Source organism: Bubalus kerabau, chromosome 20, assembly GCF_029407905.1.
Source record: "Bubalus kerabau isolate K-KA32 ecotype Philippines breed swamp buffalo chromosome 20, PCC_UOA_SB_1v2, whole genome shotgun sequence".
Lineage (NCBI taxonomy): Eukaryota > Metazoa > Chordata > Mammalia > Artiodactyla > Bovidae > Bubalus > Bubalus kerabau.
In genome coordinates this window covers 45345835-45361068 of record NC_073643.1, presented here as the reverse complement: position 1 = coordinate 45361068, position 15234 = coordinate 45345835, and the positions used below count along the sequence as shown (strand labels likewise).

General features: G+C 38.1%; 2 protein-coding genes across 5 annotated transcripts in view; one reads left to right on the top strand and one right to left on the bottom strand.

Moving 5' to 3' along the window:
- The first annotated feature begins 241 nt into the window (after positions 1-241).
- The window catches only part of PDE12 (phosphodiesterase 12), a 22911-nt gene continuing 7918 nt past the window's right edge, over positions 242-15234 (top strand). Inside the window, exons 1-3 of one of the 3 annotated variants that reach the window (XM_055557955.1) lie at positions 242-1676; positions 2618-2696; positions 9778-9966. In XM_055557955.1, coding sequence (XP_055413930.1) covers positions 363-1676; positions 2618-2696; positions 9778-9893 — 1509 coding nt within the window. In that variant the 5' untranslated portion in view covers positions 242-362 and the 3' untranslated portion in view covers positions 9894-9966. Of the gene's footprint in view, positions 1677-2617; positions 2697-3262; positions 5417-9777; positions 9967-15234 lie in introns of those variants that run through there. The other 2 variants (XM_055557954.1, XM_055557956.1) reach the window with 2 other exon arrangements.
- The window catches only part of ARF4 (ADP ribosylation factor 4), a 19743-nt gene continuing 17937 nt past the window's right edge, over positions 13429-15234 (bottom strand). For both annotated transcript variants that reach the window (XM_055557957.1, XM_055557958.1), the window contains exon 6: positions 13429-14392. In XM_055557957.1, coding sequence (XP_055413932.1) covers positions 14306-14392 — 87 coding nt within the window. In that variant the 3' untranslated portion in view covers positions 13429-14305. The remainder of the gene's footprint in view (positions 14393-15234) is intronic.

Genomic DNA, 15234 nt, shown 5'->3' with positions numbered 1-15234 from the left:
CATCACTTCCGGTTTGAGCTCGTCTTCTCTTCTGCCCGCCAACTGCACTTTCGTTAAAATCCTGGAGTCTAATATTTCCTTCTAGAACCTCTATATTTTCTTCTCTTTTTCCAGCCTTATGACTCTTGTTAAAGATAAAATTAAGCCATATGGATTCGAAAAAAGCGTGGCTATGGAGAAAAGGAGTAGGTGAGCTGCCTGGCGAAAGTGCGTGGCGGTAGCTCAGTGCACTTTCTCTTCGCCGACCGGAAGTTGAGGGACTGAATGGATCCCGGAACCGGCGGCTGCGGCGTCTCTGTCTCTACTTGACACTTGGCGGTTGCTTAGCCCCAGGTCTTGACAGCTACTGGGCCACCAAGTTCATGTGGAGGCTCCCAGGCGTCCGCGCCGCGCTTCGTGGGGTCCGCACGGCGGTGGAGCGGCGCAGTCGGACCGAGGCGGCGTCTGAAACCTCGGTGGGCGCGATGGAGCGCGCTGTGGTGCGCTGTGTGCCTTCCGAGCCTAAGCTAAGCCTGTCATTCGCGCTGGCCGACGGCAGCCACAAGAACATGCAGCGCGACCAGAGCGAGCCGCTGGGTCGGGCTCTCAGCCGGATCGCTACCAACGCCCTTAAAGGCCACGCTAAAGTAGCTGCCGCCAAGAAGAGCAGGAAGAACAGGCCAAACGCAGGCAGTGGCATGGCCTGTGCTGGGCCTGGGCCTGGGCCTGAGCCGGCTGCAGCCTGCGAGCCCGTGGTGAAGCTGTACTACCGGGAGGAGGCAGTAGCTGAAGACGTGCTCAATGTAGACGCCTGGCAGGACGGTGCGGTGCTGCAGATTGGTGATGTCAAGTACAAGGTGGAGCGTAACCCACCCACCTTCACCGAGCTACAGTTGCCGCGCTACATCATGGCCGGCTTCCCGGTATGCCCCAAGCTTAGCGTCGAATTTGGGGATCCCACCGGCTCCCTCTTTCGCTGGTACAAGGAAACCAAACCCAGAGCGGCGGAGTCTGAGGGCGGAGGGCCCTCGTCATCGTCTCCCTCTTCGCCCTCTCCTGGTTGGACCGAGACGGGTGTAGAGGAGCGCGTCTACACCCCGTCTAATGCCGACATCGGGCTACGGCTCAAACTTCATTGCACTCCGGGTAATGGGCAGCGCTTCGGGCCAAGCCGGGAGTTGGAAAGTGTGTGTCCAGTGGAGGCTGGGCCCGGCACCTGCACCTTTGACCACCGGCATCTCTACACAAAGAAGGTGACGGACGACGCTCTCATCCGCACAGTCTCCTACAACATTCTGGCTGACACATACGCCCAGACTGAGTTCTCGCGGACGGTCCTGTACCCATACTGTGCCCCTTACGCTCTGGAACTCGACTACCGCCAAAACCTTATCCAAAAGGAGCTCACGGGCTACAACGCTGACCTCATCTGTTTGCAGGAAGTTGACCGCTGCGTGTTTACAGACAGCTTGGTGCCGGCCCTCGAGGCCTTTGGGCTGGAGGGCGTGTTTCGAATCAAGCAGCATGAAGGCCTGGCCACTTTCTACCGAAAGTCCAAGTTCAGCCTCCTTAGCCAGCATGACATTGCTTTCCATGAAGCCCTGCAGTCCGACCCACTTCACAAAGAACTGCTGGAGAAACTAGCTTTGTATCCATCAGCGCAAGAAAGGGTGCTCCAGAGGTCTTCTGTCGTTCAGGTAAAGTGACTTCGCCAGTCTCTACATACTCGTTCTGGAAGGGGTGCCAGGGGTGGGGGTGCTTATAGTAAAGATGAAACTAGACCAGACTCTACTGAAAAGTATTTGCTCTTGAATCTTAAGCACGTCATTTAGCCTTCATTCATTCATTGAGCAAATACTGAGTACCTGAAATGCGCCCTGCACGCTTCAGGTTACCTTGAAAAAAGACGTGCTTACGATTTCGTGTATTTAGCTAAATAAGAAAATTTAGTAGCTAATATTTTCTTATTACTTACCAGATACTGGTGACACATTTTGAAGAACTTCAAATTTAAGTCTCCAGCATGTTTTACGAAGTGCTCCATAAATATTTGGCTCATAGCAATCCTGCTGTTCCCGTTTTATAGATGTTACTCTAAAACTCTGTCCATTTTTTAGGTAACTAATTTTGTTCATATTAAAAAAAATTAGCTTCCATTTTGAGCACCTACTGTGTATCATGCACCTCTGAGTAAGCTCCTTTAATTCACACAATTAAATTTTCTCTTTGAAGTGGATGATATTGCTTCTTTTTCACTCATGATGAAGCTGGTTTAGGAAAAAGAAATGTCACTTTCCAGGTCACACTGCTATAAATGGTACAGTGGGTATTCAAAGCTACTTCTGCCTGACTCCTCTGCCTACACTTAACACTTAAAACACCGTCTCCAACCTTAGTGTTACCATCTGAACTGTATTCTCTACCTCTATATGTTAGGTTGTTATTAAAATATTATGCTGAATCCCATTCATGTATATTCCAAAATTTAAAAATTAAGTTGCATAATTTCTATCATACTTCATCAGCAGGGAAGGTTTTGGAATAAAATGTCAGTTCATCATATAGTCTTAGATTTAAAAAAAATTTTTTTTCAGAACGGGAAATAGAAACTGAAGTCAGCATTTTCTGTTTATCTTAGGTTTCTGTTCTTCAGTCTACAAAGGACTCTTCTAAAAAGATATGTGTTGCTAATACCCATCTCTACTGGCACCCCAAAGGTAGGTTTTGTTGATTTTCACAAGTGGCTTAAACGTGGTCCTTAAAGTTGGTAAAAGCGGTTTTACACAAATACATTTTTTGTTTTGTCAAAATATAGTTTATAACACAGTGCCGTACAATTTAAGGTATATGGCATAATGACTTATGTGTATTGCAAAATGATTATCACAATAAGTTAACATCCATAATCTCATATAAACACCCCCCAAAAATTTTTTTCTTTGTGATGAGAACTTCTGGGATTTACTCCCTTCAGTTCAGTTCAATTCAGTCGCTCAGTCATGTCCGACTCTTTGCGACCCCATGAATTGCAGCACACCAGGCCTCCCTGTCCATCACCAACTCCTGGAGTTCACCCAGATACAGCTCTATTAACTATAGCCATCATGTTGTGTATTAATTACCCAATTAATCTTGAAACTTGAAATTTTATGTTTAACCACCTTCCTCCAGTTCCTCCCCACACATACAAATAAATATCCTGAATGTTATCCAGATACTCTAATTTGTGGGTTTTTAATTTTTTTTAAAGGCAGGTTAACATTAATGTTTTTTATATTCCTAGGTGGGTACATTCGTCTCATTCAAATGGCAGTAGCCTTGGCTCACATTAGACATGTCTCTTGTGATCTGTATCCCGGCATACCAGTTATATTTTGTGGGGACTTTAATAGTACCCCATCCACAGGAATGTATCACTTTGTCATCAATGGCAGCATTGCAGAGGATCATGAAGACTGGACTTCCAATGGGGAAGAGGAACGATGCAACATGTCTCTTAGCCATTTCTTCAAACTGAAAAGTGCTTGTGGTGAACCTGCTTACACAAATTACGTTGGTGGCTTTCATGGATGTCTGGATTATATTTTCATTGACTTACATGCTTTAGAGGTTGAACAAGTGATTCCATTACCTAGTCATGAAGAAGTTACCACCCACCAAGCCTTACCTAGTGTTTCCCATCCCTCTGACCACATAGCACTTGTATGTGATTTAAAATGGAAATAGATTTGTATCTAATAGAATTTAAATCTGCTTTAGTAGGAGATTTAATATGAATCAGAGTTTATGTATAACTTTCAAAGAGGACAATTAGACACTAAGGTAAAATATTCTTATCTGTTAGTTATGCTCTAGTGTCTTCATTACATGACTGTCATAATGTTTGCATAATACAGTTTCTCTACCCTTTTTTTCTATACTTGGAGGAAAAACAAAAATATTTATGACTGGCAGGAAGAACACTGTGTACATTTTATAAGTGCTTTTTTTTTTGCTAATTAAGAATTTTGTAAAGAAAAAAAACCTGAATGATCTTGTAATTTTTCTATAACACACTTAAAATTAAATGATGCATATGTACTTAGGGGGAGAGCACATACAAGTTGGAAGTGAGAGGACTTAAGTTCTAACACAAGGAAGGAATAACATTAGGGCCTGTCTCTACCTCAGTTTAGATGGCAATTTCATACAACTTCAGAGCTTTAACAAAAAAGTACACCATTACCAATTCCTATTGGTTTTCATCTTTTATTTTTCAATTAACATAAGGTATTTTCACTGTCTTATTTTTAGGATTTAATTTTTAGTGTATGGCATAAATGGACATATTTATGGTCCCATCCTTACTGCAGCTCATCTTAACTTTTAGGATGCAAGCACAATTTAGTATTCAAAGTGAACAGTAACATTGTCAACTTGATCCTATTGTCTGTAACACTCTTGCCCAAGGAAAATGTTCATAAATCAACAGGGTATTTGTCCCTGTAGTATTAGGTATTAGGAGAATAGCACAATGCATTACTTTTGAAAAACTGCCTACTGATATGGGCTTGAAATAGTGGATGAACCACGGAGTATTTCTGTGCTGCAAGTATTTTTGAAATTGTTGGTTTTTCTAAATAGGAGAAAGGGAGACTAGTAATGGGGTTTCTGAGCATCTCTGGAGTAAACTTATAGACTTGAACATTATATTATAGCTTGAGTTATAGGAAAACATTGTATATGTAATTTATACACTAAAATTTTTTAAAAATATGAAGCCAAATTCTTGAAAATTACAAATTATAGTTTTACTGATTAGGTCTAGCTGATTAGTAACTAAGGTTTTCTAAGTCAGTTATCACCATACTTTATTTGTAATGCTTTAGCTGCAGCCTCATGTTCAGGATAACCATAATGTCATCTTGTATTTTTGCATTTAACTTCTAGCTTAGATAGCTAGAGCTCACTTCAGCCAGAGCTCTGATTTTCCAGTCATGAAGCCCTTTGTTCCATCTTCTTTAATCTCTAAGCCTGGTAAGAACTTTCCTCTTTGGATGAAGTAGTCTGCATTTATTTTCATATTCTGCTCACTATCCAGTGTATTGTTTACTCTTAGTAATTTTGAAAATGAGAGGGTTTTACCTGCACTTCAGATTGAACCTTGAAGTGCTTAAAAGTACTTGAAGCAAAAAAAAGGTGGCAGTTTTTTGGGATCTAAAAGCTATAAATGAAAAATTGAAGCTACCAAATTGTGCCTTCCTAAATAGCATTTTAAAAGCATTTTAACATCAGTTTACAGATACAAAATATATTGAAGCCAGAATCTGATTCTCTTGCAATTTTTTTTTCCATTTAAAATCTGGTTTTGATTTCATTTCATATATATTGACACTTTGACAGTAAGCTGAGAAAACAAAAAGCTGAGAAACAAAGTGTAATATGACTTCCTCGTGCCCATGAGAAAAACATACAAGTCCTGTATTATTAATAACACTACAGCTAGCTATATTGAACTCTGGTCACAAAAATTCTACATACGTGTTAAACATCCACATCCTGATTCTTAAAATTTGGTATTTGCTGACTAGACAATGATCACACAGGCATTTCAGAATATTAGAATATAGAGTATTATTTTGAAGTGCCATATACTCTGGTCAAGTCCCTAGTACACAGCTAAGTTCATACAGTTAGTCCAAAGTTGTGCTGTCACTGTTGTGTCCCACTCTGACCCCCATGGACTGTAGCCCACCAGGCTCCTCTGTCCATGGAATTTTCCAGGCACAAATACTGGATTGGATTGCCATTTCCTTTTCCAGGGTATCTTATTGGCCCAGGGATCAAACCTGCATCTCCTTCATTGGCAGGTGGGTTCTTTACCACTGTGCCACCTGGGAAGCCCAAAGTTAGGGAACACTAAGAAAACTGGCTCAGACAGTAAAGCATCTGCCTACAATGCGGGAGACCCGGTTTCAGTCCCTGGGTGGGGAAGATCCCCTGGAGAAGGAAATGGCACCCCACTCCAGTACTCTTGCCTGGAAAATCCCATGGACAGAGGAGCGTTGTAGGCTACAGTCCATGGGGTCGCAAAGAGTCAGACACGACTGAGCAACTTCACTTTCACTTTCATGAAAACTATAAATAGCATACCAAAATGTCCTTGTATGTGAGATAGAATAAAGTGTTATTTCAGAAATTTTAAAGTGGTTAAAAGCCATCTCTGTGATTGAATTTTTCTATTACATTTGAGTTTTTGCAACCCACTCCAGTACTCTTGCCTGGAAAATCCCATGGACGGAGGAGCCTGGTAGGTGCAGTCCATGGGGTCGCTAGGAGTTGGACACGACTGAGCGACTTCACTTTCACTTTTCACTTTCATGCACTGGAGAAGGAAATGGCAACCCATTCCAGTGTTCTTGGCTGGAGAATCCCAGGGATGGGGGAGCCTGGTGGGCTGCTGTCTATGGGGTCGCACAGAGTCGGACACGATTAATGCAACTTAGCCGCAGCAGAAGCAGTATATGTAATTAAATATGGAAAGTTGAGCGATTCTGGTGAATCAGATTGTACTATGTAACCAGCAATATACAATGTACTAGCAAGAACTTGTTTTTGCTATAGGAATTAATGTTTTGAAATTTTATATTATTGATTACAAACTATAATACTTAAGAACACTATAGAATACATTATTCCTGTTAAATGAATTCTTAAACAGTTGCCACTCAGACATACAAACCGGTAGTTTATAATTCATTAGCGAACAAACCATTTCTGACTATCACGTGATGTTCTTTAAATTCTATAAACTAAAATCAGTTGTTACAATTTTCAAGAATTTTACTCATCAGTGATTTTTTTGAGTCATCAAAATGTAGTTGCAGCTCAAGGTGGATCTCTGAGGAATATAACTCAAGGTAGAGAAGTCTAAAGAATGCTACTGTGGGGAAATCTCCCTGGGAGAAATGGATAGCTTTAGACCTCATATTTTCCAGCTATGAAATGCAGGCAGAAATTCCTTACAAACTAGTCTGAGACAAAACCAAACCCATATATAATGAAGGATAGAACTGCACTATTAGTTTATTGTCAAGACCCACATGACAACTGAACAGGGAAAATCTTTTCTCTAAAATAAGAGCCAACTAGTTTTCCAAACGTAATACAAAATTTAAATCCCCACGTTTGAACATGGGGATTTGCTGGTGGTCCAGTGGTTAGGATTCTGGGTTTTCACTGCTTGAGGGCCTGGGCTCTAACCCTGGTCAGGGAACTAAAATCTTACAAGCCAGACAACAAAAGAAAAAAATTAAAAGTTTTGAAAAACTTTTAACATTTTGCTCAATGTAATACTAAGGAAATGCAATTTAGATTCCATTTTGGAAAGGGAAACAATATTAAGAGGATTAACTGATTTTGGTAATATTCAAATTCTGTTGTCCCACTTTATGAGAAAGTACATGCTTTTAACATTGAAGGTTTAAGAGCTGTTATTAACTTCGATGATTTTTTAGGCACTAACTTCAGAATAACAATACTACATTCTGAGATACCAAAACATTTTTTAAACAGGTGAAATTCATGTACGACTAACCATTTTAAAGTATATAATTCCATTGCATTGAGTACACTCATGATGTTGTATGGCTACCATCTGTTAACTACTTTCAAAACATTTTCATCGCCCCCAAAAGAAATTCCATACCCATTAATTTACTCTTACCTTCCAACCCCCGGCCTAATCTGCTTTCTGCCTCACTGGACTTCCCTATTCTGGATATTTCATATAAATGGAATCATATGCTACATGACTTTTTGTCTGGCTTCTTTCAGTTAGCCTGTGTTCCTCCATGTTGTATGCATCAACATTTCATTCCTTTGTATAGCGGAATAATATTTCATTGTATGGGTACACCATATTTTGTCTGTACAAGTGGACATTTTGGTTGTTTCTACATTTTGGCTATTGTGAATAAGGCTTATAAACATTTGTGTACAAGTTTTGTTTCAACAGCTATTTCAGTTCTTTGGGTTATATTCCTACGAGTAGACTGCTGGTCCATATGGCGGTTCTACTTAGAAACTTTGAGAAAATGCCAAAATGATTTCCAGAGCAGCTGCAACGTTTTTTACATTCCCACCAGCAATACACAAATTTCAGTTTCTCCACATTCCTATCAACCTACTTCACTTTTTAGTCATGCAAATGGATGTGAATTGGTATCTCTACCACTTTTAACTTTAGTCTAATGATGATGTTTCAGTCATAAACTAATCACAAGTGTATTACCCAATCTAATTTTTTCCCAGAGGACTCATCTTGAACTTTTTACGTACAAGCTTGGGTCAAGCAAGCAAGATCAATCTCATTATTTCTTTGGAAGAAATTTGGAAAAACATTAAAAAAAAAAAAAAAAGTCTGGAGTATACATAAATTAGAAAAAAGAAGCCTAAGATGACCAAAAAAAAAATTCACTTGAAAAATGTGAGTCTACTTCAGTAAGTTCAGAGAATGAACTTACTTTCTCATGTTGTCGTTTAAATGGTTTAGCCATGCTCCACTATTACCTACTGCTGTTTAAATCCCAGTTTTGGTTCACAGTAGTAGATAGCAATAATGTCTAAATATCAATTCCTGAGAAACTGGGATGGCCATTGCTAAATGTAATTTACCAAGTTTATAATATATAATCATTAAAAAACTCATTAAAAAATCTCGTTTTGAAAAGAAAACCTTAAATTCAAGGTAAGCTTTAAACACACAATTAAAAAAACAAGACACTGAGCTAATATGACACTGAAAATTATATGCAAAAAACTATTTTGCAAGTTGGCCATCTTCAGTGTACTGAATATTGAAGCCAGATGATAAAATAGTATTTTACATATAAATAATAATCTTTAAAATGTAGGCCTTAAAAATACTAAACCTTTCAGCTTATTGGCTGATGTTACCCTCAAAATAAGAGCAACTGCCAGCTGAATTCATTCTATGAAACTCTAGGTCATTCAAAATTGATGTTAACATTGTGTTAAGCTTTTACTCACAATTTTCAGTTTGCTTAAGAAACTTCACTAGAAAATAAGCTGAATCACTAATCTCCATCTTCTGCCAATTTTGTGTTGATTGTAGGTCAAAGGTTTTATATAATGTAATCCATTCTTTGCCCAGATGTTACACTAGTGTTGTATATTTCCCTAAGGTACTTAATTATTTCTAGTTGGCATTTTTGCTGGTTTCATTTGTATTCTTTTATAACTGAACATGGTTCAATAGGGAATTACTGCTGCTGCTGCTAAGTCGCTTCAGTCGTGTCCAACTCTGTGCAACCCCACAGACAGCAGCCCATCAGGCTCCCCCGTCCCTGGGATTCTCCAGGCAAGAACACTGGAGTGGGTTGCCATTTCCTTCTCCAATGCATGAAAGGGAAAAGTGAAAGGGAAGTCGCTCAGCTGTGTCCAACTCTTCGCGACCCCATGGACTGGAGCCTATCAGGCTCCTCGGTCCATGGGATTTTCCAGGCAAGAGTACTGGAGTGGGGTGCCATTGCCTTCTCCACAATAGGGAATTGGATAGGCTTTATTTAGTTGGCTTTCTTGTACTGAATGACGAAGGCAAAGAATATTTCTGCTAAAGCTGTAGAATTTTTAAGTACTGTAAATAATGTAATTATGTTACCCCTTTTCATATCATTACATACCTAAGGAAATCTGGCTTTTTGCATCCTGGCTTGGGTCCCTTTTTTTCATCCTAAACGAAAAGAATCCCACAATGCTTTGCTCTTCCAATACAAAAATGATCTTTTTCTCTTGAAGGGTTTTTCGTCACTGCACGTCAAGTCAATGGACAAGGACTGGCTACAAAAAGAAACCCCATACTCATCAGCCGACACTCCCAATCCCCATCCCCTCCAGTCCTGGCAAGCACTTAGCTTTCTGTCTCTTCGGATTTGCCTATGCTATACGTTCCACATAGATGAAATAAGGTGTCTTTTTTTAACTGGCTTCACTTATTTTTAAGGTTCTTTCAAGTTGTAATATTTATCAGTACTTCACTACTTTTTATGAGGAATAATATTCTTGGAATGGACATAACCACATTTAATCTATTCATCAGCTGATGGATATTTGGATTGCTTCTATATCTTGGCTTCTGAGTAATACTGTACATTTGTATTCAAGTTTCTGAATGGACATGTTTTCATTTCTCTTGGACATATATCTAGAAGTGGATCTGCTGGATCATACGAAGAGTTTTAACATTTTGAAGAACTGTCAGACTGCTATCCAAAGCAGTTGCAACATTTTGTATTTTCACCAGCAATGCAAGAGGATTTCAATTTTTCCACATCATCACTGGTATTAACAGCTATTCTAGTGAGTGGCATGTTATTGTGATTATGATTTGCATTTCACTAATGGCTAATAATGTTGAGCATCATTCTTTACTGGCCATTTTTTTGTCTTTGGAGCCCATTTTCAAGAATTGATTTTCTACTGTTGATCATCCTTCTTTAAAAAAAAAAATTGGTATCTCACCTCTCAAGGCCTATACAGAAGGCAAACCTTGCTCAGTCTGTGCTTAATATATCCCTGTTAGTAGAATAGCACTCAACTCAGCTTAAAGAGAAATACTGCCATCAAGGTACCTGGTCAGTTCCTGAGAGCTAGCTCCCAGCCTGCAAATGGCAGTGCTAAGCCCCACGACACCAGTCCATTCTAACAGAAAAAGCATACCACGAGAACAGCACAGAAATCCCTGACAAGAAGGTACCTGCCTCCACTGTCCTTTTAAAAAACACAGGCAAGGACTTCCCTGGTGACTCAGTAGTAAAGAATTCTGCCAATGCAGGAGACAGGAGTTTGTTTGATCCCTGATCCAGGAAGATCCCACATGCTGCAGAGCCAACTAAGCCCTACACCTCAGTACCCCAACTATTGAGTCTGTGCTCTAGAGCCCAGGAGCCACAACTACTGACGCCTGTGCACCCCTAGAGCCCACGCTGCACAAGAGAAGCCACCACAACTGGAGAGCAGTCCCAGCAATGAAGACCCAGTACAGGCAAAAAAACCCCACACAGGCATCAACTAACTCATACAGCTGGCTTATTTTTTACATAGAGTTCAGATTATTGCTTCTGCTACTGATTTCTCACAATCTTTGTTACTAGAATATAGCATTTTATATAGTTTGTGGAAGTAACTAAGATAAAGGGGTATTTGTCCAAAAGTAACACAGTGAGAAACAAAAGCAGCCAAGTAACTTTCCACTATAGTAACTTCTGTACCTAAATACAATGTCACAATGTATATGCTAGAAGAAATTTATCAAATAAATGTCTGAGCTTAATTCTCAGGAGTAAATTTTAACACCAAGTCCTAATCAACTATTAATGTTCATATTAATGTAGACTTTACAGAAATCAAAGTGTGGTCATTACTTCCCAGCAAGTACCTGGAAATAATTACTACATATGAGATAATTCTGTATATACATACACTAAAGAAAATGAAGTCTCAGTAAATGAGACACTGATAATCTGGAAAATTAAAATGTTCACTAAATTATTTTCCATGAAGAATACATAAATAAGGGGGGAAATCCATGGAAATAATTCTGCAACAAAATAACAATATTACCACAGAAAAGCAAGTGAATGACAGGTTAAGATAAAAGACAATGGGGAATATTATGGACAGAAAATGGTTCTATCCTCAACTAATGCAGCTAGCCAGCTTTTAAAGGAACCACAATTCCTCTTCAGTTTCTCTGTTAACATACTTAACAATTACTAGACAGAATACTCTATAGTCTATGGGTATATCAACTGTTCTATATAAGATGAGGGTCACAAAGACCTCTTTTTGATTAATCAACACTAAGTTTAAAATCTATATAAACAGTAAGCACTGAATATAGGTACTGATCATGTCAGTAAACCACGACAGTGAAAAGTGATTTTGTAAGTCTGCATTGTTTTCAAAAAATGTTAGCACAGTGAAAGGCATTTTAGGGATTCTTTCAATTTACATTTCTTCCCAATTATTTACTCACTTCTATGTGGGAAAAAACACTTCTCAATTTAATTTAAAAACAAAACCAAGAAACTACCACCAAGACTGAAGAAAAACAGTATTTCTTGGGGTAAAAATACGCCAAGTTGGCAACTTAATGTTTTCTTTGAAAAACAAAAAGGGGACTTCCCTGATGGTCCAGTGGTTAAGACTCCACACTTCCAACGCAGGGGGTGCAGGTTCAGACTGGCCCTGTTCAGGGAACTATGATCCCACATGCTAAGCAGCACAGTCAAAAAGTAAAATAAATAAGAATAAGCAATCATGCAAATCTTTATAAAGCCCATTTAGTGAAAACTAGGCAATTTTACATTCCTAGTGCAGTCATTTCCAACAATGGTGTAGTAAGAGTTGCCATATGCTGAAAGTAAGATTATATGGATTCTCTTTATTCTGTCTTCAGAGTTCATGAAAGCAACCTTGACTTAACTTGGTTTAGTTTTTTTAAATTAATACAACAGTGTTAATTTAACTATGATCCCATCACTGAACCTACTGTAGTTTTGCATCTCCTAGTCGAGCCCCATAAAACCACTCACACTATTTACCCTATCCAAGTTTTATTCAAGAAATAAGACCTTTCTTATTCAGAGGGAAGAAGTTAGAGAAGTTAAACTTAAATAACCCAAGTTTAACATACATTTTTCTCCCAGCAACCCATTTGACAACTTTTTAAATTTTCTTTCACTTTGTCCAGTTTTTTTTTTTTACAATTCAAAAATACACATTATTTTACAAGCATGTATTTGGTTTTGAAAGTAAGATTCCAATACATAAATTTATCTAAGCCATTAATAATCATATAAATGCAAGGTCTATAAAATATATAAATTATAGTCAAAAACCAAGTTACTCATTGGGTTACCAAGTTGAGTTCTTAGTAACTTCACAGATTAAGTTCATGAGGTACATACCTTATGGCAAAGAATTAGTCACTTTCTGCAGAAGTTCTGAAATTTGTGACACTAAAAAAGAAAAGTGCTTGTCAACTTTGTTCTCCTACATAGGGGAGCAGCATCACTAACAACCTATGTATTACGCCATGCAAACAACACTTGGATGTTTTTTAACTAATGTGAGCTGTGAAACAAATGCGTGCATATATACTTTGGGGGGTAGTTCATTTTATTACAGCTTTTTACTCTTGATCTGACTTTAGAAATGTACAGCATCAAAATGGTATTTTATCAAAGAACACTAAATTTTTGAAGCTGCTCCCCACTCTGTTATACACATGATTAGCAACCCGTATTTTACTTCCAATTCAAACAATAAACTCAGTGGGATCTGTATGACTGTTCACAGTATGTAATAAATGCAAATCAACTCTGCTAAATAAGAAAAATCCATTTCAAACATCTTCAAGACTCAGGAAAAACAAACACCATTAAATGATTTTATCATTTTATTAGGAATAATTCCAAATGGGTTATGAAGAAAACTTATTCATTGAGTTTGATGAGTTTTTCAAAAACTCTTAATGAAGATATGTTCACCAATAAACAATAAAACATCAGCAGAACTATCATATACTGGGCAAAGAGTCAGGCTGATACCAAAAGCAACATGCAACATAAAAAAGATACAATATAAAGGAAGACAATCTGCTGAGGATTAAAAATCATCTCCATATGCACTCTTTTCATCTAGCACAGAACTAATTATCAAATCCAAACCATACCAAGGTAAACTTGGCTGATGGAAGCCGGAAGTCAATAACAATGGGGGGAAAAATAGAAGTTCCTCAGTGCAAGATCTGAATAGTGTTTTGGAGCATTTCCCTGGCTGGTACAAGCAGTATTAAAAAATCTTTTTGGCAAGGGGGGAAAATAAATACAAATGGAATGCTACATTTTTTTAAATCAGCAGACTGTCCCAGGAATGATAAAGGTATCATTAAAGTAGCAAGGGGTAACTTTAAAACATTATTTCTTGTGGGCTCAAAAAAAAAAAAAACATTCAAAATGGTTTTATTTAAAAGGTGTCACATTAGCTAAGTCCAGGCATTTAGGCTTAAGGGAAGTAAAATTAAGAGAGGACACTGTTTTTTCCCAAGTTAAGGAGAATCTCTTTAAAACCAAGCATATTGCTAAATGGCAACATTACACTTGGTAAACAATAATTGGCAACAAAATAAGTTTAAACGCAGTAATATTCTGCCCAAACCAGTCCCAGATACTGTTTAATAACCAAGATGCAAACTAATTTTGTTGTAACAAGCCTAGACCAATTCTATCAAACATGTCCTTGGTTAGATATCCAGCTTCGTTTAACGTTTTGAAAGCTCATTTGACAGCCAGTCAAGTCCCTCATACAGACCGGTTCCTTGTGTAGCACAAGTGGCTTGAACATACCACTGTAAAGAAAGGACAACAAGAAAATGTTTGATTAATATAATCAATGTTTAAAATTTCTTATTCAGAAAATTATTTTCCAGGGAAATTAGTAGGTACCATAAATATATAGAAAAAAAGGAATAAAATATATAAAGTCATAGGAACTAAAGTTGTAAGTTAAAGTATTACTATATCTCACAAATGACTAATTTTATATCCAATAAAATATAAAAAGCATATAACTGCTGAGGATTAAAAATCATAAATCATCTACATATGCACTCTTTACATCTAGCACAGAACTAATTAGCTATCATATCCAAACCCACCAAGGTAAGCTAGGCTGATGGAAGCTAGGAATCAATAATGGGCAGAGGAAAAGAAGTTCTGCTACTCATTCATTACATTTAACCAACTACTACATTATCTGAATGTTCACAGGAAGATTTGTATTAATAACTAATAATACCCAGTTGGTCCTTGTTTCTCATAAAACTAAGTTCAGAGTAGAGGAAGCAAAATTTTCACAGAGTAGGGCTTGGTGATATTTCAGAGGCAAGCTTTTCAAAGAATTTCACTGTCTTTAGTCTCATGCACCCCAAAAGTTCCACTCTTTAAAATGTCTACGAATGTTATCTTCAGTAACTATATCAAATGCCATGAAAATTTACAAATACCAAGAAAAAGACCTAGAAAGTAATTTAATTATCTTTATGGGATGATTTATTAATTTTCTTTATTGACCAGTTTTATTTTGCTTAAAATAAAGACCTTCTTTTAATGTTGCAAAGTCACTTCAAGTCTACCATATGCTGCCAATTATTACTTGAACACCAAAGACCCTAATAACCTAAAAGGCTGG